The following is a 23,463-nucleotide window of genomic DNA, read 5'->3' as shown; positions in this document are numbered from 1 at the left end:
GCAGAACAGAGACCTCCCCCCAAGACGCAGGAGGTGGCCTTCGGGGAGGGTGTCCTGTGCAAGCTGAGCTTGAATGCATCGGTCAGAGACCCCGAGTCCGTGTCGGCAGCAAGGAGAGGCTGTAGGTGGCCACGGCGGCCAGGACGGTGGAAGCCTGCCGGGGAGCTCTGGGGCACCTGCCCGGCCGACTCCCGGGACTGGGGGCCGCCTGTCCTGCCACCCGTGGGTGCCTGGACGGGACTCCCTGCAGGCTCAGCGAGAGCCTGTGGCCCTGCCGCCACACGTGCCCCCCATCTGGAGTCTCCACGAGAGGCCCTCCTCTCCTCACTGCGCTGACACTCCCTGGGGATTTGCCTAGAGTTCAGAGCCCGAAGGTTCCTGAAGGCAGAACGGCTCTGCGGGCCCGCCCTGCCGGCCCCTGCCCGTTGTCCGTCTGGCCACATACCCACGCCTTCCTCCAGCTCCGCATCACGCGGTCATGCTCCCCGGCCACAGCCCTCCAGGCGGCCAGCTCTCTGGTCCACTGCTCCTGGTGGGTCGCCTCTGCAAGACAAGGGGTGGGTGGGGCCGGGTGTCAGCCTCCTGGCCCTGGTGGCACCTGGGTCTGTCTGTCCGCTGAGGCCCTCCGACAGCCAGGTTTCGGGCGAGGCGTTCGAGCCTCCAAGCCTGCCTTCCTGGCTGTGGGGGCTTCCTCAGGCCACTGGCCCCGGGAGCGGCTGGTCCCCATGGTCACACCGGCCCTATCCTCGACTCACTTGAATTTCCTACACAGGCAAGAGACGGGCTAGTGCCCCCCGTCTTGGGGCTGGTGCCACCTCTCCTGGGAGGCCTGTCCCGACTGAGGCCGGGGAGTCCGCGGCTCAGCAGGCCGGCGCCGTGGCGTGCTCCGCTGCTACCTGCTCCGCGTGGCTGCCGTGGCAGCTTGAGCTGAGGGTTCGGAAGTCAGTTCCGCGCGGCGCTGTCGGGGCGGCACGAGCCCAGGCGCCGCAGTTACCAGACCGCAACCCTGTCGCTAGTTTCAGAAACGGGTGCCAGGGACCTGCACCCTGAGATACAAAGTAGAGCTTCTTCCGTGAGCAGAACTGGGCAGGGCTGGGGCCAGCGCTGTAGAGGCGTGTTTGGGGTTCTTCACCACAAGGGGGTCTGGAGGACGTCCGGCTCCCACCCTGCAGGAGCGCTGCATTCTCCAGGCTCCACAGCTTCAGGAGACACAGCGGGCTCGGCAGCCAGGCAGAGACCGCGCTGTCCTGGCCGGCGTCCTTGCTCCCGTGGCGTGTGTGCGGCGTGTGTGCGGCAGGTACACCTGCCCGCGATCGGTGTTAGGGCCTGCTGCTCCCACGCCGGTGCGCTGGGTGACCGCGGGGCAGGGGTGGGGGGAGCAGGACCACCGCGGGGGCCCTCCCGACTGTGCCGCCAGTGCTGTTCTCGTGGTTTCTGCGGGACACCTCGTGGCTTGTGAGTCAGGCTCACGTGAGGAGTCCGCGTGCCCTGACGGTGGCCGGGCGGAGGCTACTTGACAGAAATGGGAGGACCAGGTTCTGGGCGGGGCAGAAGTTTGCAGTTTTCTCTCCCCAAACTCTCACCAGAAGGATGGGGGCCTTCCCAGCATCTCCTAAGCATCGATGGAAACTGTTGATGACGGACCGGAAACAGGAGGGGAGCACAGAACCTGGAAGCTGGACGCGGAGGTGCCGGTGGGGACAGAGCAGACCCGGGAACGCTGAGCCCTAGGCCGGCAGCAGGAAAGCAGGCACTGCCTCCCCGAGATGCTCAGCCTCCAAGGCTGGCTGGAAGCAGCATGTGGCCCCGGGGCCCCTCCTTGCCCCACACCATGCCAGGCGGTCCCACGTGTGGCAGGAGAGTTCCAGAAAGAGCCCAGGACATGAAGTGGAGCAGGGTCTCTCGGAGGAAAGGAAAGGGCAGGCTTCCCGGTGCCCTGGGCCTGGCCAGGCCTGGAGACACTGTGGCATGAGTGTGGACCATGCGGACGGGGGTCCAGGAAGGCCATGCACAGAGCCCGCGGAGACTGAGGCAAACCTCCGCGGGGCAGGGGAGACCTTTCGGGCCAGCCCCGTGCACCCCGCCAGGTCCTCTCCGTGCGAAGCCAGAGCTGGGGCCTTCGGGGCTCTCAGATGGCGGCCTTCCCAGCACCGCCCAACGGAAACCCGCAGTGCAACCTGGCGGGCGTGGGCGCGGGGTGGGTGTGTGACTGGGGGTGTGGACGTGGAGGGACACCACTTACCGAGTCTCATGACGGTGACCCGCACGCGGGAGGTCCTGTTGCCCGCGGAGGAGACGATGGAGCAACGGTACTCGGCGCTCGCGCCCACGGCGTCCTGCAGCCAGCTGAGCGCGTGGGTCCTGCCGTCGAGCAGCGCGTGGGTCTGCGTGGGGACGCACGTTTCCAGCTCACGGCCGTTCTTCTCCCAGATGAAGTGAATGTCTGCGGGACCTGCGGATACGGACACATCTGACCGGGCCCTGCCGCTGCCACCTGTGACCAAAGGCTCTGCCTCTGTGGGGCCACCCCTGCTCTCCCCAGCACTGAAGGCGGGGGGGGGTCCAGCCAACCCGGGGGGCAGGATGGGCGCCGGGGGGCCGAGCAAGACTGAAGGCCCCTCTCTGCTCTCCCCCAAACTTGTGCCGGGCATGGTGGCACCAGCAGCCGCGCTGGGTGCCAACCCAGATCCGGTCCTGCCTGGGGATCCATTCCGTGAAGCCGGAGTCTACCCAGCCGCTCCCCCAGGCTGGGGCGACATGAGCCGCGGTGTCGTGGAGGACACCGGGCCGAGGAGGGTCAGTCTGTGGCCGTAGTTCCCCGAGCCCGGCAGGAACCTGCAGCCCAGCGGCCTCACGCAGGACGCAAAGCTGTGGCGCGGGAGCGGGTTGGGGCGGTGTTGGCCACGGCCGCTTGAGGAGGAGGAACACCAGGACGGCCTTCCCGGGATTCCTGCGTCGCTGGCATGGCCCCGCCCCGCTCTGGTCTCTCGTCCGTGAGGCACTGCTTTCGGCATGTCCAAAGAGCCTTCCTCCGGAGGGAAAGTCAGACGCGGACCACACAGTCCCAGGAATGAGCCCCGAGGCCAGGGCGAGAGCGCGGACGGGCCAGGCCAGCAGAGCTGTGTCCGTAAGAAGTTGGAGACGAACAACCAGGAGTCAGAGACCTGATGTGACGGCCAGCTGTGTTGTATTTGTGAGTCACGTTTGAGACTGTAACCCAGGGAAATGCCGTCGTGTCACAGGAGATATTTAAGCATCAGTGTGTGTCCACGTGTACACAGACGTGTAGACGCCGGAGGAAAGGCCTCCACTAGCCGTCGCGCTGGGGGCAGCTGCCTGCAGGTGGCGGACAGCGAGGAGCTGCGATCCCGCTCTTGGCGCTTTCCCAGAATCCCAGACCCACAACAGCAAATACTGGTTTTGCCGTGAGAACAAGGCACTTCGAGGAAAGAAACGTGCCAAGGCCGTCAAGGAAATCCTGGAAGGCTTTGCTCAGAAGTGGTTCACACAGCAGCTGTCTGGCCACGTCGGCCACAGGCACACAGTGGCTTCTCTCGTTTTCTGTGTGGGCTTCCCGGGACTTCAGTCCCTCGCTGTAACTTGTTTTCCCACAGCGTTCTGTCCTCCGTCGAGGACTCCAGATGCGTAGCACCCGTGGCACGCCCGTGCCGGCGCCCCTGCCGCGGCTGCTGGGCCCCGCCCGCCGGCCCGCCTGGCTGCGGGTGCAGGTCTGGACAGGGATTTTCATGAGGCACCGTGATCGGGAAGTGAGGCGGCCTGTGTCCGTTCCCAAGAGCCCGGGCTCCGCTCGCCCCCGACTGCCCCGTGATGCTGTGCGCGGAGACCCGCCCAGGGCTGGAGCCACCAGATGCGTCCACCGGAGCTTCCGGAAGGTCCTCACGGCCAACTTGGACAAAGAACTGGGGGCTTGAGCTGGCGCCGATTCCTCACCCTGAGCCAGGACCCGAAGGAGCAACGCGCTCGGCTGACCACACTGCGGGGGCCTGGGCTGAGCACAGACTACGTGCCACTCGGTCCTGAAAAGCTTTGTGATTAAATCTTCAAGCGCGCGCTTAGCCCCAAGAAAGCTTTAAAAACGTTAAAGGGGAGCTTTCGTTTTACTTACTCTGCTTAAAGCTCCGCAGCTCCTTCCGAATGCAGGGAAGACAAGGAGGCAAAGGGACCGTTAAACCGTCAGCAGGGCCCGCACCCCACCATCAGGCCCAGACAGCAGGCCGTACCCCCCTACCCCGGGGGCCTCGTGCAACCCCGCAGGGCCACGCCTTCATGCCCTGGGCATGCGGCATCTCTTCTGGGCCCTAGGACGGTTCCCCTGGCCTCAGGTTCCAGTGCCTACCCCGGGGTCCACGAGGTGCAGGGGCCATTGGCTCCAGCCTGCCCCCCAGCCCAGCCTGCGTGAGAAAACCAGAGCCCCTCAGAGCCGTGGCTGTTCACCAAGGGAGGACACCCGATTTGGGAAGCGGGGCTTGAGAGCCCGAAGTTGGAGGGGAGTGTGATGGGGTCTACTCCCAGTTCTCGGGCCACATTTGTGACCGGTGTCCCCACTTGGCATCCCCATGCCTGTGGTCTGCCCTGACCCTGGGGCCAGCCTACCCCCGTGGCCTCCCACCAGCTCCTGGCTGCACCCGGGGGCGGTGCTCACACCGGGCTTCCAGGGGCCGGACGGTGTCCGGACGGTGTCCGGCATGGCCCGGTTCACAACTGCACAGAAGTTGGGACCCTGCCGGGGTGGGGGAGCCCTTCACCACCCCAGTTATGTCAGCCTTCCTCCTCGAAGCGGCTGGTGCCCTGTGGTCAGCTGAACAGCGACCCCAGAACATGCAGGTCCTAATTCCTGGAGGCGCGTGTGGCTAAATGCGCTTTCCAGACCCCATTGTTGGCGGGGGAAGGGCGGGGGTCGCCGGCTCGGGTGCACAGCCTCATGGGGTGTGAGGTGCTTGGGACCAACGACCGCACATGAGGACGAGCCCAGCAGAAGGGAGACCCGGCTTTGGCAAAAGCGCCCTGCGAAACCCGCTGAGGAGTGAGACCCCGGCAGAGACTGATCCGCCCATCCATGGAGGGGCTTCGGCCCTCCTGGGAAACGACCCGCTCGCGAGTCGGCTACCCCCACAGCCCAGCCTTGGCCTTCCTCGAGCCCCCGCCCTGAATCACGCCGGCACCAACGGCCACCGCGGGCGCTCACAGGACATTTCAGCCGCGCACCTTCCGAGCCCCCGCGGCGCCCAGGGGCTGCAGGGACCCCGGTGTCCAACGTCACGGTTAAAACACACAAGGCTACCAAAACCCTGAACAGCCAACCGTCACCTATAGTACAGTGGTTCCGTTCTTAGCTTTGGAGGTGACGCAGTGTAAATGAGTGGGAAGCACAGTCCCGTCGGATGTGGGGCCCCTGGGGCACACAGCTCGGCTTTCCTTGGGAAGGAGAGCTCGGAGCTCTGGCCTGTGGGCGCAGAGGTGTGGTCTGCACGCGCAGGAACACGGGCACATACGGGTCCCTCGCTCCGTCCCCGTGCCCGTCTGTACGTGCCCTAACACAGCTGTGGACGACTGTTTGTCCCGACACCTGCCACGAGGGGCACGGTGTCATCATTCTCGAAAAGTTTGGAACACGGCCACACGCCCACTTGCATTCCCCCGGCCCAGGACCCCTCTTCCCGACTGCGGACGCACGCCCACGGCTCACCACGGGGCAGGCAGCAGCTTGGGTGGTCCTGGAATCCGGACCCCCCCCTCCGCATGCTCGGGCTGGGGACGGAGGCGCAGCCGCTGAGCACAACCCACAGCCCACCTCGAGCCGTGAGAAGAAACACCGGGGTGTGGCGTACACACCCGGACACGCGCGCACACCGCGGGGCAGACCAGGAGCCGAGGGAAGAGGGTGAGCACAGAAGCCCTGAAAATCACTGGGTGACGAGCCACGCCTGTCACAAGCCGGCCACCTGGCCTGGGTCGGGTCATGGCCCCAGGCTCTGTGAAGTGGTTTAATAGGGACAGCCCTGTGGTGGCCCTGAGCCTGCGGCCAGAGCGGCAGCTTGGAAAGGCCTTAACCTGTGGTACCATCTGTGACTCCCAAGACGCTGTCCTTTAGAACACCACATACTTGGACCAGCACTTGCACGGTGGGCCTGCCCTGGCTCATGGCCAGGGCTTTGGGAAGAGAAACCCAGATGTCCACGTGTAGCGAGTGAGCCTGGCAGGCTGGCCTCGGGGCGAGGATTGCGGGGGGCCTCCGCCTGCTGGGCTGCTGCGGCAACAGTGGTCTCCTAGCGTGGACGCGAGCGCCTCCACGTTGGCTGGGGCCTCCCCCGAGGGCCGCCTCCTGGCTTTGCCTGCTGAGCGCTCAGGTGAGGGCTCTGGAGGGTGGGTGGGGGCACGGGGATGTGGCCGCTCCCCGCCAGTGCCCACTCCTCAGTCACCGCTGCGCGGCGGGGCGGCCCTCCCTCGGGCCACGGCACTCGGGCCTGCCTCCGGGAGCCCGGCTGTGGCGCGTGTGCACCGTGCGCGGGGCGTGTACCGAGCCCGCTCTGGGCAAACGCGGGGCCTCTGCCTTGGGTGGAACGGCACATTCGGCTCCTTGGGAAAGACCGGTCCTTCCTGCGCCACCTCCCGGCCTCAGGTGGGGACGCACTGGAACAATGGGAGGTTCTAGATGGGCCAGTGTTCCTGGGAATTGAGGAGCATGGAAGGAGGAGGGCGGGGCCATGGGCCCTCCGCTCAGTCCACCCTGAGTGCTGCCCCTCCACGCTGCCCCCTTCCGCCCCGGGCCACAAGGCCACCAGCCCCGGTCCCCATCCTCGGCCCCCAGCAGAGGTGCATCCTGCTGGCGCGGATCCCACCCCTCCTCCCCGGCGGCCCGCAGCGCCGCGACTCATGGCCCGTGCTGGGTCCCTGTTGAAGCCCGGCGTGGTTCCTGCTCTGGCTGACGGTGGTCTCCATCCCCCACTCGCAGGGACAGCACCGCTGCACGCGCCCACCTGCAAACGGGTGCCTGAGAAGCCACATGTGAGAGTGTTGGACTCCCGGACACATGGTCCGCCTGCCCCTGCGGGTTGTATGACCACACGCCGGGTAGGCCCCAAGGGACATCGCCAGGCCCTGGAGCCACAGGGGGCCCAGCACAAACCAAGGCCTGGCATGGAGCAGGCGACCCAGGACCACACAGACCTGATCCCAGAGGTTTCTCCACAGCGTGCCACACACAGGGCACTTCCCCTGCAGCCACGCAGGCAGCCCGCGGCCCCCACGGGGCGTGCCACAGCCCAGAGAGCCGGCGCCACAGCCCGAGTGGCTTCTTGCAGTTCAAAATCTCCAACAGAAACCACCTGTGCTTGTCCTCCTGTGCTCTAGTCGTCTGCTCTGGGCACGGAGGAAGGGGCCCTGGTCAGCGGCTTGGCCAGACCACAGCCGTGCAGCGGCCCCTCCCAACACCTCCTGGGCCACCAGGCTCTCAAGCTGTCCTGTGTCAACATCACCACCGAGTCACAACGTCCCTTCTGCAGGCTCTGGAATGAATTTCTCAGATGCCAGAGACCCACCCCTGAACAGTCAGCGCGCACACAGTCTGCGAATGGCTGAGCAACTAACCGAGGTCTCCGGGCCCAGCCCAGCCCGCCTGTGGGTGGCCTGGAGGCTCAGAGGCAGAGGTGAGCACTCACGACTGAATCCATGGCCATGAAGCCCCTGGCAGGAAACACTGGCCCTCAAAGAAGCCGCTACCCCCCCCGTTGGCAGGAGGGGCTCCGGGCCGGCACTGCCCGCCCCCACCCAGCCCGGTGCCTCGCTTACCTGTGGCCTGGCAGAAGAGGTGGAAGGTCCCCAGGGCGCGCACGTGCTGGGCCTGGTCGCTGAGGAAGGGCGGCAGCAGGGCGACAGGCGGGCCGCTGTCAGACCCCGAACCTGAGGCCGGCCGGGGGCTTCGGGGAGAGGCAGCTGCGCCAGGGCCCCGACAGGACAGGGAGGAGGACCCCGGAGGAGGGGAGGGCACAGACGAGGCTGTGAGACAGGACAGAAGAGAGAGAGGCCGCTGAGGAGGGCGCCGTCCGGTCCCACCGCGCCCCAGAGGAAGCAAGCAGAGCACCGGGGAGGGAAGGGCCCGGCGGTCCTGAGACCTGCCCCGGTCCGCGCCCCACAGGAGGGAGGGACGAGGGGGCCTCCCGGCAGCCGCGGCAAGTCACAGGCCCACGTCAAGGATGTAAGGTTCTCGTTTATTCGGTTATTTTTCAAATGTATACAATTCAAAGTAGAAAAATAAAAACAAAGTAAATCTTATAAAACACAAATGTTTACACCAAAACGGTTGAGTCTCATGCTGAAGAGGACACTGTCCACACAGGCACAGAAATCTGTGTTGCTCCCCGCCACGACAAGCGCGCCGCCGCCTCCAGCGCACGCAGTAGCAGGTGCGCCGGGACAGCGCCGCGGCCACACTGTCCTTCCCGTGCGCGCCGAGAGAGAGCGCGCCAGCCGCGTGGGCCACCCTGCGGCTCCGTGGTGTGTGTGGAGAGACGGCCTGGGTGGCTGCCGCCGCCCAGCTCACGCGCAGGTGGGGCCGGCTCTGGCCGGTGGAGCGGGGCGTCCCGTGGACAGCGGCCGCGCGGGAGCGACAGTTACAGAAGCCGCGCGGATGGCGGAAGGTGCCCCGGTGGACGTCCGTCTGTCCGTCTGCACAGGAGTTTTCCAGCAGCGGCTGTGAGCATCCGATGGCAACACATGCGCCCCCTCGGCCCTGGGCCAGGCGGCTCCTCTGATCCTGGGGACCCCGCTGGGCTCATAGAACAGCCACCCACTGGCCTCTCTTCTTCAAAAGAATTAAAACAGAAAAAGTACAGAAAGGAAATCTCTCTGAGTATGACACTTCCCTCAAGGAATAAAATTAAAGAAAAAAAAAATACCGGTGTGCTCAAGAGATGGTTTTGTCCATGTTTCTGGAAGCAGGAGGAACGCATGTGGCCAAAGTAGGTTTATCCCTGAGAATCATAAGCAACGGAAGAAGCTGGAGCCTGTCCTCGCAACAGAAACCGGAAGATGTGCGACTTCTAAACTTGAAAACATCTGCTTTAGTGACTTAAAAACCAAACGACCCAACACAAAAAAAGTAAAACCCTACAGAATAATCCCGTGGGAGGAAAGGTTCGTGCCAATCTGGACAACAGGCGCTAAGTTACCAATCTGATAAACACAAGTGTCATTTCCAATCTGGAACGAAACAATCTTTCAGTGGCTGCTGCTCTGGGGCGGGGGGCTGGGGGGCACCGGAGGCGAGGGGCGGCGGGGAGCTAGGGCAGAGGGGAGCTGCCACCTTAGCCCGCAGGCCTGTCCCCACCCGTGGCCCACCGCAGGAGGCCGGTGCAATGCTCGCCGCTTTCCAAAAGGACAAAGAAACCAACTCACAAGCTCGACCCGAGGGAAGAGACACAGAAGCAGGTGCACAGACACGGGCTCCCCACACCGCCCCGGGGCCGGGCACGCGACGCCGGCTGGGGGCCTCCGTGCGGCCGCCTCAGTCCACGTCCGCGTCCGAGTCGGCGTACTTGAGCTCACACTTGACATCGAAGGGCCTGTCCCGGCCCGGGAGGTCATCGAGCCGCTGCGAGTCCTCTCTGTCGGTGGGCGCCCTGCTGGCCGTGGTGTCCTGCTCCGTCTCGTAGCCCGTGTCCAGGGCTGGCCGCGGCTGCGCCCCATTCTGCTGGGAGAAGCTGCCTTGCTCCACCAGCGTCTCCTTCACGCTCTGCTCGAACTCGGAGAAGTCGGCTGCAGGCTGCTTCTTCGCTAGCAGCACGGCAGACCGGAACTTGAGGCACTGGCCGGGCAGGTAGCCCTTGTAGCAGTTGTAGGACAGGAGGCCGAGGCAGAGCACGAAGCAGAGCAGGAAGAGGACCATGAGCAGGCGGTTGTCGCTGGACTTGAGATACACGGTCTTCTCCGAGTGCACCTGTGGCACCGTGTTCACCACAGTCTTGGGTTTGCACGGCGTGCTGCTGGGCGTGGGGCTGGGCGGCGGGGCCATGGCCCCCAGTGCAGGGCCCAGCACCACCGGCGTCTGGGCTGGGGGGCCCGGGGTGGGCTCCGCTGACACTCTGAGGGGGGTCCTGTCCCCTTCGGCCGGCGTGGTGGGGGCCGCGGGGGTCCGCGGGGGCACCCTGACCTCCAGAACGTGCCTGGCCGCCACATGCAGCACCGTCCTGTTCCGGAGCCTCTCCTCCAACAGGCACCGGTACACCCCGCTGTCTCCCTCCGACAGGTTGAAGACGAGCAAGTCCTTCCTGCCCACCAGGCTGTACTTGGGGCCCTCGGCCTTGAGCTCGTTGTTCTGGAATGTCCACACCACCCGGGCCAGGTTGGACTTCGGGGAGCATTTCAGTTCTGCCGTGCCGCCGTGCTTGAAAAAATGCTGCCGGAAACTTTCTTTAGTTTTATCTGGAACATCAAAATAAACGTGCACAGCGTCAACGACCCGCTCGCTGCCTCCCTCCTTTTACAGACAGGTTAACACGCACGAGAACACAAGCTTTCCACCCACTGGAGCAACACGGACTCTTCCAGGACGACTAAGGAGATAAAGACACGCGTGACAGAACGGCAGAGACGGGCCCCGATGCAGCCCAGCGGGACACGGCACCCGGAGGCCACCGGGCGGCCGGATGATGTCTGGAGCCCTGGCTTCCTGGGAGGCCGAGTGGCCGCACACCGAGTTGGGCACCACGCGCGTCTGCTGGCGGCTGCAGGGCTCGCGGCCTCTCAGTGCCCCCGGTGCTCCATCCTGAAGCTGCCCGAGCGGATGACCGCCGTCGGGTCAGGGACAGGAGCGCGACTGCCTTCCAGGGGACAGCGGTATGAGCCTGACCCGGCGGTGGCCTCGCAGAGGGCTGAGGACTCCTCTCTCGCCACCTTCCCTTCCACTGCCAGGCTGTCTGGGTCGTTGAAGCAGCCCCAAGGTACGCGGAGAGCAGCGTCTCGAGGGCGGACGTCCTGGGTTGGACAACAAGTGCCCTTCCAGGAAACAGACCCGCTATGTGGCTTCAAACACCCTTTTCTGCAACTCAAAGGGAAGGCGGGCCGGCCCCAGTATCCTCAGGGATGCTCGCCCTCTGTTCTGGGGACAGGAGGGGGAACACAAGGTACAGGATGCCCCAGCAGCGGAGCACCGCGGCTCAGTGACGCCCGGGAGCAGCGCAGCGACAGGGACCCACTTACTGGGGCAGCCGGCCGTGTCTCCGCTCATCCGCTGGATCAGATCCCTGCAACACAAGCGGGCACGGTCACACGCACGCGCCTACCCCGCGGGCGGGTGAGCCGGCTTGCCGCGTCCCCCGGTACCTGCTGGGGCTGTCCGGCAGGTGCAGGGCCACGCAGGCCTGGCTGGCCGGGCTCCAGGCGCAGTACGGGTCGCGGGCCAGCACGCAGTCCTCGCAGGTGGCGTGCTTCTCGCAGAAGGCCACGGGGGCCTGCACCACGCCCGAGCTGGAGCCCGCGTAGACGAACTTCCTGCCCTGCGGGGTGAGATGGGGCAGGCAGGTGAGGGGGCGGCCATCGCGGACGCGGCGCCAGGACTTCTTGGCGCGCGTGTGCGTGCGTCTGCTCATCCAGGAGCTTCCAGAGCCATGAACAGGCGGGCACCATGGGGTCTCCAGCCCAGTCCACGCATGGGCTCCGCCCTCCGGGGCCCCGGGCCCTCTTCGTCTCCTCCAGGGACCTGCGTGGATACGGGTCTCCCTCCGCGCGCACAGAGCCCCTCCAGCCGCGCACTCCCAGCCCCGCCACCCGCCAGAGATCAAGAGGCACAAGGCGGAGCCCCACGTCAGGCCTGCCCAGCCTGAGCAGCCGTGCGCAGACGGCTAGGGCGGGTCCGAACCCGGCGGGGCCAGGAAAGGTGCCCAGTGGCAGGGAAGCGTGCAGGATTCCAGCACGCGGGACCAAGGACGTGCCAGGCGCTGTCCTGTCCAGGTTTGCGAGGGAGGAGCACGCGGACCGGGAGACCAGCACACCGCGCGGCGGAGAGCCCGGCACACAGCAAGGCTGACCGCGCTCTACGCAGCGGGGATGGGGCTCCCGCACGGGCCGGCGACAGGCAGCCAGGGCCGCAGGACCGCAGTTCCGCACTCGTGTCTACACTCCCTTCCCCGTGACCCCCACCCACCGCCCCATCTTTTGGTTAACCCTGAGATTTCCGAGCTTAACAGAACTCCGTTTCAGACCCAGATAGGGCACAGCCTTCCCCTGGGGAGACCGAGTCTGCTGGTGCCCCAGTTCCCGAGGCCAGCCTCTGTTTGCTAGCCCGCGACCCCTCCCCACGCCCCACGCCCCGCTCTGCACAGGCACGGCTGAAAGCAGGTCCCCTCTGCAGCAGACTGTCCGGGGAGAGCAGCTGCGGACGGCTGGCCCAGGCGGCCCCTCCCTATCGGCAGGGACCGGGCAGAGGAAGCCACACTGGGCCACGGTCCAGGGGTCACATGGCTTACAGAGCTGAGGGCTTCTGGGAGGGCCGAGCGGGCGACTTTGAGGGACCCTGGGGGCCACGGGCTCCCCTCTTTGCATACACCCCCTCCTTAGGGCTGGGCTCCCATAAGGCACAGCCACCAAGAACCCGATCCGAGAGAAGGGGCAGTAAACCCCTGCTGGGGCCGCGGTCGCCGGCAGCTGCACAAGTCTGGGGGCCGGAGGAACAGCACAGCAGCCTTGAGGTCTCCCACAAGCAAGCGTCAGGCACCACAGGCTGGATATACGCCCACGGGCTCCAGCCAGCAGGGCCCCAGACCGTCAGCCCCGTCCAAGCACGAGGAGACCGCAGTGTTCTGCAGAATGCGGGCAGTTCTCTGCAGTTAACCGTGCCACCAAGACAAAGACCAATGGGGACTGGCCCCGGCCACAGGGGCTGAGGAGTAAGACGCCCCAGGCCAAGTTAGTCTCCGGAAGTGGAGCAGATGGTTGTTCGGATCGGGGTGGGGGTGGGGGTGGGAGTGATGACCAGACGTCTGGGGTCCCGTGGGCGCTGGGCCTGTGGAGCTCCTCCACGCGGAATGAAGGCCCAGGGTCCCTGCCCCTCGTCCCAATGCCTCTGTGGACCTCACACAACTGCATAATGAAAAGTGTTTAAAAGGACAGAGAAACCACCTGACCAGGCGTGAGGTTTGGTGCACGCGCTCATGCCCTGGTCCTCACGGGTCCCCATGGCCCTGGGAGCCCAGGGCTCAGGCCCTCCCAGCTAAGTCACTGTGTGGACAGCCTCATCCGACTCGTGCTGGGGCCTGGAGCTGAAGGAGTTCTGCAAAGAACGCCCCCACCAACACGCGGATGCAGCCCGCCGCCTGGCTCGGAGGGGACCAGACAGCACGTCTGCCACCTATTTCCACAGGACCTGTAAGCAGGACTCCGAAGTCCGAGCACCGTGCTCAGGGCAGCCCAGGCTGGAGGCGGACTGCGCCCGCCCGCAGATGGCGGGGACACAGGATGTGCGTGTGCGAACTGAGGAGTGTTCCTGCTGGAAGAGGAAGGAAATCCTGTCACATGCCACACAGCTGACCCTCGAGGACCTGTGCGCAGTGAGATAAGCCAGTCACCAGACAACAAATACCGCTCCCACTTACATGCGGTCCCTGGGGGCCTCCAATCCCAGAGACAGAACGTGGATGGTGGGCGCCAGGGGCCGGGTTAGTGCTCAGTGGGGAAAGGGTTTCCCTTCGGGAGGTGGAGAAGGTTCTGGAAATGGTACGGCTGCTGAGCTGTGCACGTGTGAACGGTCGAAACGGTAACTGATCCACACGTGTTTACCATGTCAGTAACCACGGAAGAACGCGCGTGTCCTCGGGCAGCATGGCCCAGCCTCTCTGTTCCCACAGCGGGGGCTGCCCGCTGGCTTCCTACTGCCGAGACCCGCGTGACTGCCCGCAAGAGCCTCAACTCGGCTGGCGGGGGGGGGGGTCTTTTTCTCCCTGCCATCCACTTCCTGCTGCCGTGGCTGCACACCCACCGTTCCAAGCCCCCCGAGCCCACCCACCCTGGGAGAAGGCGTGGGGGTCCGGGCACGCACGCTGCCTTCCTGCTGGTCTAGGTGGCGCAGTGCAGGGGCCCCCGTGAGGACAGACAGATGGCCCCCAACGGCTCCCCGTGTGGCCTGCCCCCTGGCACGGACACATGACCAAGACCTGGCCACAGGCAGGTGAGCACGTGCTGAGCCATAACCCCTTCCCCACCCCTCCCTCCCACGGGACGGCTGGCCTCGCGCCCAGAAGCCCGAGTGTCTGCACGCCACTGCGGAGAAGAGCTGTGGTCTCCCCGCCTCCGCCCCCGGGGGCCCAGCCTTTGCCCTGACACTTCTGACAACCCGGATGCATCAGGGTCCGGACCTCGGCCTCCTGTTCCCACAGCAAAGCCGGGGGTGGGGTGGGGGCAGGGGAGGCACCTGCTGCTGGAAGCTCGCCTAGGCTCTAGGGTCGCCTTCCCCTCAGACGCCGGGACAGGGTGCACACAGCAGTGGCTGGGAGGGGGCGTGACCCTGTGACGGAGTCTGGACACCAGATCCAAGGACGTTAAGCTCACCACGAAGGGGACCCGTGGGTGCCCGAGAAGTCGGCTGCTTCCCTCGTCCCCTGCCTGGCTGCCAGGCCCCTTGCTTCCTGCTGTCCCCACCAGAGCGCAGGCTGCGGGGACGCGCAGAGGGGCTGTCGGACCCCGTTCTGCAGTGGCACGCTCGGTCCGCACGCAGGGAGGAGGCTCGGGAGCATTCTGGGTCAAACTGCACTCTGGGTCACCCAGCAGGTGAGCAACGCCCTGCAGAGCAGGCCCCGCCGAGCAGGGCCGCACATGGTGGGGCCGGGCCGAGCCCAGCTCTGCAGCTACGGGAACAGGTGCGCGGCTGCCCCTCGGGCTTGGGCTCACAGCATGGGGACGCCCACACGGAGAGGTGAGGCCTTTGGGCACAGGGCCGGGCTGGACCACTCACAGGGTCCGCTGTCCCCCAGGTACACGAAGAGACTAAGGCAGGACTGGCCTGCTGGGCTTGCACTCACGGTCCTGGACCAGGCCTGCTCTGCCCCTCCTGCTCCTGCACCCCCCACCCCCGTGGGAAAGAGGGAGGCCTGTGTCCCAGGCCATGGGGACAGGGAACCAGTCCAGCCCCTTGGCTATTTCTGTGCTACCCCCAGCTCATACCAGATTTCACACTGTTAATGGTGGAGAAAAAAAGTCAAAAGCGTGCTATCCTGTGACCCTCCGGAGCTTGGGCCCTGTAACGAAGGCACTGCCAGAGTGCGGCCAGGGCACGGACACTGCGGCCCCCAGAGCCTCAAGCACCCAGTCCTAGCTTCTGCGGGAGGGCCGAACCAGATCCGGATCCGGACCCGGACCCCGACCCGACGCAGGAGAAGGGGCCTGACGGGGGCCACGTGGGCCTCATCACCATGGCTCAGAGCCGGCGCTCCTGCACCAACAGCTGAACTGCCGACAGGTGCTGACCCGGACAAGCTCGGGGCGCAGGAGTGTTTCCCTGAGCCAGCATGCCCCCACGGCCACACTGGGGGCCCCCAGAGACACGGCGAGGCTCCGCCAACCCGCGGTGACCATTCCATCACTCAGCCTTCCATCCACCCAAAGCCCAGGGTTCCCAGGACCTTCTGTAAGAGCCTGGAGGTCAGGCCCTCTGAACCAGACGGGTGAGTGCCGGCCCGGCCTGCTGGTGCCCACCCAGCCACTCTACCTTCTGAGAATTCAGCAGCAGTGTCTGGACCGGCTCGAGGTCCTGGAAGAGCCGTGTCTCCTCGATGATGTGGGCCTCGTTCTCCAGGCTGACCGCTTTGTGCAGGGTGCCCTGGTCTGCAAGGGCAAAGCTAGAGGTCAGAGACATGCCTGGGAGGGCAGGACAGAGCCAGCCCTGCCATCGGCCATGGAGCAAATGGCCCCTGTCCTAACTCTCAACTCTCTGCCTCGATGGGACATGTAGAAACCGGTGCTCTTTGCACTCTGGAAGTGGGAAAGGAAAAACCAGTAGTTAATGCACCTTGGCCTCGTGTGGCCTGGGTCAGCTTCAGGGTTTTCTGGAAAACCATCGCTGACTCCAGTGGATGTCAGTGCGGCGAGATGGTGCTGGCCGGTAGGAGCAGAGGTGGCTCCCAGGCTCCGCTGGCCCTCTGGGGCGCCATCCCTTGCGGGGCCCCAGCAGGCGAGGGCAGGACCTCCCCCCAACCTGGCTCAGAGCATGCTGGAAAGCCCCCAGGGCCGACTGGGGCCCCGCCAGCTGCCGCTGGGCCCGGCCACTAGCCCTCTCCCTGAATGGGCTCTCACGGAAGGTCGGGACAGGTTCAGCTGGCCCCACGGGCAGCACTTGGACTCCCTTTGTGCGAGCCTCAACCTACCACACGTGAACCCCCAGACAGGGACCAGGACTTGGGTGGTCGCAGACCTTAGAGGCCAGTGCTGGAGACTCTCCCGTAAAGCCCTGTGAGCACTGTGGCTCTGTGGGGAGGGGCGGGCCCGGCAGCGCGGAGGAGCCTGATCTGCTGGGGTCCTGACCCTGGGGGCGGGACCCACCTGTGCCCACAAACATGACGTCGTAGGGGGTCCCATCCAGAGCCCAGGTCCGGTCCACCACGACCTGCGTGTAGTTCACGTCGCTTCGGATGAGCCTGGGCCTGTTGTCTATCGGGGTCACGGAGCTGTCCATCAGGGGGTGGTCCTTGACGAACTGCAGGGTCTTGTCGGGCAGGCTCAGGGAGCTGGACAAGTTGGCGGCCCGCGCCTCGCGCGTGATGCACTGCGGGGAGGAGAGCGGCTGGTCGCGCGCACTGGCCCGCGGGCTCCCGGCCCAGCGGAGGGGCAGGCGGCCGGCCCCCAGCGGTCGGCAGGCCCAGCTCTACGGCCCGCGGGCAAGGCCACCAGGCGCGGCTCTGCCGGCGACACGCAACTGTGCGTCGTCTGTGCCTGGTCCTAAGTCAGACACGCGTCGCGGACCTGGAACCCGGCACGGCAGCGATCCCAGCCCGGGGCCCGGTGCGGCGGGGCTCCTCCGTGCACCTCCGTGCGACCGTCTGACCCAGGTCGGCGGGGCGGGGCGGGGCGGGGTGGGGCGGGGCGGGGCGGGGCGGTCCATGCAGCCGGCCCAGCAGCCACGCCGGCTTCTACACAGATTCACTCGTTTTAGGAAAAAACAAAACCAAACCAAAAACATGACTCGGGTCCACGGGTGGGGCGCACAGGTCCCTGACGGACACCGCGTTTCGGTGCGGGACGCACGAGATCAAACAGCCCGACCTCCCCGGCTCTGAGGGGGCGCCTGCTCGCCCGGCCCCTGCGGCCCCGGCCCCGCCCCTCGGCCCCGCCCCAGCCCGCTTGGACCCGCCCTCGGCCCCGCCCCAGCCCGCTTGGGCCCGCCCCTCGGCCCCGCCCCTGCCCCTCGGCCCCGCCCCCCTCCCGCGGCCCCGCCCCACTCACCGCCCCGGGCCTGGGCGTGGGCACCGCGCCGTTGTAGCGCACCCACTTGGTGTGCGACTGCTCCACCGTGGTGCTCTGCATGTACTTCCCGCGCGAGAAGACCTCCTCGGCCGCGGACAGGTGGTAGGCGCACACGGCCGACAGCCCCACGTTGTTCCTGGGGAGCAGGGCACAGCGTGACCACGCGGGCGGTGGGCCCGCAGCTGGGCCCGCAGACGGCGCCCCCCCGGCCCGGGCCCGCGCACTCACAGCTGTGGGGTGAAGACCCCGTAGATGACCGGCTCCTTCAGGCCCTCCGCCCGGAGCACGAAGACGTCCTGCAGCACGTTGAAGACCAGGTTGCTGTCCGGCCGCGAGCAGATCAGCCGGGCCTTGAGGAAGGACGTCCACTTCTTCTGCAAGGTCCGCAGGCCGCCCTGGTCCCCCTGAAACCGGAAGGACGAGCGTGGTGGGGAGGGGCAGCTCCAACCGGAGGGACCGAGGCCGCGCTGACCCCGGGCCGCACAGAGCGGGCGGCACCGCGCCGTCCTCTCCATCCAGCACGAAACCCAGAGAGGCCTGTCTGCAGTGGCCTCGCCGCAGGGGGACCCACAGGTGGTCCCCACGCACGTGCCTCACAGCGGCGGACGCCCTGCCGGCCTCGCACCGCGGGCCCCTGGAGCAGGCTGCCGACCAGGGCTCCTGTGGACCGCCTCCTTGTACAGGACCAGGTCATCTCCAAGGGCTTTGCGGGATCCTCTATAAACCTGTGTTAGTGAGCTGGCCCCAGGGGACAATGCAGACACGCTTCACGTGACCTGCTTTGGTGACAGCCCTGAAACACCGCGATCTGGACGCCCAAGACTGGAGTGGAGCGCGCTTACGCGGGGCGGGAGAAACAGCCCCACCGCGAGCCGGAACGCTGACATCCCAGCTCCAAAGGGCTCAAGCTCACAGTGAACAAAACCAACTTCCTAGAACCTGGGATGTCTGGGGACGGGACGTCAGACTCAGGCCTGCTGACACTCCTGGGGTCTGCAGGGGGACCCCCCAGGCTTCCCCAGGGCAGGCTGAGCATGGGGCGGCCCGTCCACACCCGTATGCGGCACGGAAGGCAAGTGGTGGGCAGACCGACATTCCAAAGGAAGCTTCGAGCCTGGCCAGGTGGCGAGGCCTCCAGACACGGGAGCACCCTGGGGTTGGGGAGCCGGCGGGGGCACAGGGCCTGGGCTCACCTTGCACACTCGCGCCACCCGCGGGATCATCAGCTTGAACACAAACTCGTACTCCACAGACACCTCAGTGAAGAAGAAGTAGACGCGGTCATCCCCGCTGTCCAGGCCGTCTGGACGCTCTCGCATCACGTCCGCGAAGACAAAGCTCGGTTCTGCAAGCGACAGACATGCGGTCGCTCCTCTGCTGAGCGGGGGCTGGGCACCACCCCCAAGGGACGCAGGAGGGGGCGTGTGCCGTGTCCCTCCCGCGGGGCATGTGAAAACGGACACCACCCCAGCCCCGGAGTCCCACTGAGGACGTGCGTGTGCTCAGACCCCCGGCCGGCAGATCCACGGGCCTAGCGCCCTCCGCCCACAGCAGCGGAGCAGCCCGTGGTCCCAGCTCCCCCAGACTCCCCACGTCCGGGAGCCCAGGGGACTTCCAAGCCCACAGCCCGCGGGTCAGTGCCCACAGGAGCTGAGGGAACCCGCTGGACACATGTCTTCCCAAGGGGAGTGGCCCGGTCAGCCTGGGTCACCAGGGACCATCAGGCCTTCATCCGTCTTCAGGGAGGGGAAGGTGGCCTCAAAGCAGCACGGGCTCCACGGGGAGGGACTGAGCTGGGAGTCCTTGTGGCTCCAGAATCTCCCCGTGTGGGAGCTACCACGAGCCTGCGGGGGAGGCAGGGAACCAAGTGCCCTCGGGGAGGCTCAGAGCCGCCCAGAAACCCCGCGGCAGGGGCGCCTGCGTCTCACCGTTCAGCCACGGTATCGCGTACTCCGTCCTCAGAGGGCTGTGGGACGAGTTTCGGGAGATGATGGGCTCACTGCCCAGAAAGTTGTAGGAGGTCCCGGAATACAGCTCCCCGTCTAGAGCAGCGCCGGACGGAAGAGGAAGGGGTCAGCGGCAGCGCTCCTGTCACAGCCGGGCTCGGGCACCCCGCCCCCCAGGGAGGGGACAGACCATGGCCCTGCTCCTGGGCGCGTGGGGCTGCTGCTTCTGGAGCCCTCCCTTGCATTTCCAAGACCAGGACAATCGTGCGCTCCGTGTGAAAGGTCTTTTTGGGGGTTGGGGCGCTAACACCAGGTGACCCTGCCCCCGGGGAAGTGACAGACATAGTGGTGGGCGCACAGGACTCCTGGCCTGAGACTGTGGCACCTCAGGGACCTCCCTCAACAGGGGCGTGCACGCCGTGAACTAGAGATGCAGGACTTGCATCTCATGAGCCACCTAAACCCCCTCCTGCAAACCTGACTTGTGGCCCTGGGCGGTGGCCGGTCACCCTTTCGCACGATGAGTTCAAACACTCACGTGGGGGTCTGCAGAGAGGCCCGGGTGCCTTCCGCGAGGACAGGGGACACGGAGGCAGACGGAGGGAGCCGTGCCCACCGGGGGAAGGACTCACCAACCATGACGGACGTGTAGCTCTGCGCGGGGTCAAAGGGGCACCTGCCCTTGCCGTCCTCGCGTCTCCCCAGGAATCTAAAGGACGTTAAATCCTGCAATCAGACAGGAGTGTCAGGACACTGACCCGGTGAATTTCCACGCTTGCAGCAGCTGCCTGGTGAACCATCGCCCAGACACACTGTCGGGGGCGGAGGGCCGCGAGGAGCAGGTCCCAGGGCCAGCCGCCGGCGCCACGAGAGCCACGTGGGATTGAGGAGCCTCGGTCCACGCGGCTGTGAGGTGCCGATGGCTCTGGGGTCACAGGGCAGACCCGGGACAGGAGGCCATGTGAGTGGCCGAAAGCCACGTGTGGGATTTCAGCATCAAAATAATGGCCATTCCGCACTCGCACCAGGCTGGGTGACCTCAGGCTTGGGCATCCGTCCTGACCCAACAGGGAGCCCAAAACCCCAAAGAGTAAAGAACAGGAAAGCTTTGTGCAGGGACACTGACACGGAGTCTGACGACATGATGGGGAAGGGCCCGCCCGAGGAGGGCCGAGGTGCTTCCGTGCCTGCGCGCACCCCGGGAGGACGTCAGATTCGAGACGCGTCTGCGGGGACGCACGGCAGGGGAAGGACCTGTGAGCGGCCGGAAGGGCGGCGGGCGTCCCCTCCCGCGCTCCAGCACGCCCGAGCTGAACGCCACGTCGTGCCGCGGAGGGTGGCCGGGCGGCCGGCTGCCCATCGGGGGGTGGGAGAGAACGGACGCGGGGTGCAGGGGGCTCACGGGCCTGGGGAGGCTGTGGGCCCACCTTCAGCACACAGACTCCCCGTCAAGCCAGGGAGCATGAGCGGGGGTGCAAATGGCCCGCAGGTCTAGGGGTGGACGGGGGGACGTCTGAGCGAGGGGTCGGCCCGGAGGAGAGCCGTCGGGGGGAATGAGGCATCTTCCCGGGGGACGACAGGCTTGGCGTTGGCCATGTATGGAAGTGTGGCTGTTCCTAGGCCTCTGGGGGCCGCGGGTTGCAGGGTCGCCCCCCCGCCCCACGGCTCCCACCTGTGCGATCAGCCTGTCAGCGTCAATGTTTTTATTAAAAATACTGGGGAAAATGATAGGTCCGGATTTCAGGGGGAAGCCTGACTCCCTTACCTAACAACGGACAGGCCCGTGGGGTTGGAGCCAACATCCTGGAGCCAGAAGCTCCGGACAGACCAGCGCGCAGCCAGCAGACCCCTGGGTGTGCAGACGTGTCTTAACACGCTGTCCCCTCGCACAGGAAGAGGCCCAGCCTCTCTGAGGATGGAGGTCCAGCCCTTAGCACACCACTTCCACCACGACCAGCGTCTGTGGGCCCAGACCGCCAGCTGAGCAGGCCGCATGCCCGCCCCGGGGGTCTGTGCGCGCACAGTCTCCGCGCGTCCTTCAGTGGCCCCTGCTTTGTGCCACCATTCATCTCGGACTCAGGCTGGAGACTCTTGTTTAAATTCTCATTGCTTTGGGGTTCCAGCAAAGGACGCTGTCCATGGCAGGGCCCTTCCTTCCGGCCGGTACTAAGTCAGGGACGGTCACTGGAGGACGGAACTGGCCACCCACATGTGCGTTTCAAATACTTCCCTCCGCTCTCCGTGGTCGTCCTCCAGAGCTCAGCTGAGCCTGAGTGAGAGGGGCTGCTGCCCCCGCCCCGTGCTCTGTCCTTCCGGCTCCCGGTCAGCGGGGGGCTGGGGAGCCAGGGTGGGGGCCCTCGGCAAAGCCCCTCAGGCAGCACGAGGCAGGCCAGGGCCAGGAGGACTGCGGTGGGCTGGAGCAGGAGCCGTTCACACACCCAGGCTGTTGCCCCCTGAGGGCGTGTGGTCCAGCACCCTCGTCAGCGGGCTCGGTGTCCGCAGCAGACAGCATGGGGCAAGGCCCCAGAGCAGAGTGGCCGCCGCACCCTCTCCCTCCAGCTCTGGAGGTTGGAGCGCCAGCTGGTTGGCACGGTAAGGATCTGCTGCCCCCACCGCATCCCATGGAGTGCAGAGAGGACTCTGGAGGCTCCCAGGTCCCCTCTCCGAACACCCTCACATCGGGGGATTAGGGGGACACACATTCAGCCTGTAGCACAGGCGAGCCCACACCACACCCACCAGGAGCAGAGTCCTGACCCGTCCAGAAGACCAGCACGCAGGTCACAGCAGGCCTCCCCACAGCCACAGAACGTGGCCAAGAAGGTCGCAGGAGGCCTGACCACGGCGTGCCGGTGCTGTGCGGGTCGACAACTCACTTTGCAGGGGGCCTCCCACTGCCAGCTCCGTGCCACCAGCCACTGGTCCCGTGAGTCCTGCCCTGCGGTGCCCCCAGGGCCAGTGGGCTCCCGGGAGCCTGGCGAGTAGGCCGCAGCTACCCGAGGCGCCCCCACTGCTGGCCGTCAGAAAAGCCTACTGCTCTGTGGAGCGGGGACCCCGCCGTTGCGCCGGGAGGGGGCGCCCAGGCTTACCAGGTGGTCGCAGGCCGGCTGGAACGCGTTGGTCCCACACACGTACAGGGCGCCGGGGCCGAGCGGCTGCAGCACTCGGATGTAGTTGAGGCATTCCGTCTGCGAGGGGACACACGCACGCATCAGTCACCTGCCGGCCCCACTGCCACCCGGACCTCAGGGCACCGCTGGCCACGACCAGCACCCCCGCCGTCCCCCGCCGGGACCTCGGCTGGCCCCCACCTCACGTGCTCACTCGGCCCTGCCTAGGCGGTGGGGACGGTCCCAGACGCGGCCCCTGGACAAACCCGTCTGCGGTGCCCCCAGGCCGGCCATTAGGGGCCGGGACCCTTCACTCCATCACTGATTGACCCTTTGCCGAGACGCCCACCACCGGAGAGACTTGGCACGTGCCTGGTGCAGCCCGAACGGTGGGTGTGCGGCATCCTGCCCGCCATCCCCGTCCCCGGAGACCCCAGCCCCCTGCCCCAGTGCGCGGGGCCAGAAACGGAGTGTCTCTGGGGACAGGCTGGGTGAGGGAGGGGCCCGAGGCTGTGCCCACATGAGAAAACCAGACGCCATAGAAGAACACGCTATTTTAGGCTGAAATGAACGTACTGGGATTATATGTGCTATTGTCTGAAATTATCTCTGCTCGGGGAAGATTTTCTGGGTTTTTGTGTGCTTGCCCGCAGGATCATTTATAACTGGTTGGCAGTAAGTCACCCTCCCCACGGAAGCCAGGAGAGACCGCTGTCCCTGAGCGGCCTCCACATCGGGCTGGGCGGGCACCGGGCCTGACTCAGTTCCCGGACCACTCCCTGCGACAGCAGCGGCCACCGCGCCACGCCTGCGCTTTCCTCATTTCCTAAAGCAGCTTGGGATCTGGTGGTTTCAGCAAGAAAACAGTGCAGCAGGAACATTTGTTTCCCATCTGTAATGATTTTGAAGTCAGCCGACCACTGAGATCTACCGTAACTCAG

General features: G+C 66.1%; 1 protein-coding gene across 6 annotated transcripts in view; it reads right to left on the bottom strand.

Moving 5' to 3' along the window:
- The window catches only part of SEMA4D (semaphorin 4D), an 83,011-nt gene that overhangs the window by 1,089 nt on the left and 58,459 nt on the right, over nt 1–23,463 (bottom strand). For 2 of the 6 annotated variants that reach the window (XM_045083019.1, XM_045083018.1), the window contains exons 6-17: nt 22,502–22,600; nt 20,045–20,138; nt 19,395–19,508; nt 18,660–18,811; nt 17,695–17,870; nt 17,446–17,602; nt 16,546–16,768; nt 15,716–15,831; nt 11,341–11,513; nt 11,218–11,261; nt 7,810–8,016; nt 615–2,452 (exon numbers count right to left, since the gene is read on the bottom strand). In XM_045083019.1, the coding sequence (XP_044938954.1) occupies nt 1,728–2,452; nt 7,810–8,016; nt 11,218–11,261; nt 11,341–11,513; nt 15,716–15,831; nt 16,546–16,768; nt 17,446–17,602; nt 17,695–17,870; nt 18,660–18,811; nt 19,395–19,508; nt 20,045–20,138; nt 22,502–22,600 (2,280 nt within the window). In that variant the 3' untranslated portion in view covers nt 615–1,727. Of the gene's footprint in view, nt 1–445; nt 544–613; nt 2,453–7,809; nt 8,017–8,207; nt 10,441–11,217; nt 11,262–11,340; nt 11,514–15,715; nt 15,832–16,545; nt 16,769–17,445; nt 17,603–17,694; nt 17,871–18,659; nt 18,812–19,394; nt 19,509–20,044; nt 20,139–22,501; nt 22,601–23,463 lie in introns of those variants that run through there. The other 4 variants (XM_045083021.1, XM_045083023.1, XM_045083020.1 and 1 more) reach the window with 4 other exon arrangements.

This window comes from Mustela putorius, unplaced genomic scaffold (assembly GCF_011764305.1).
Source record: "Mustela putorius furo isolate JIRA1106 unplaced genomic scaffold, ASM1176430v1.1 tig00000680_pilon_pilon_pilon, whole genome shotgun sequence".
Lineage (NCBI taxonomy): Eukaryota > Metazoa > Chordata > Mammalia > Carnivora > Mustelidae > Mustela > Mustela putorius.
The sequence above is the reverse complement of the archived record's forward strand: the minus strand, read 5'-3'. Positions and strand labels throughout refer to the sequence as shown.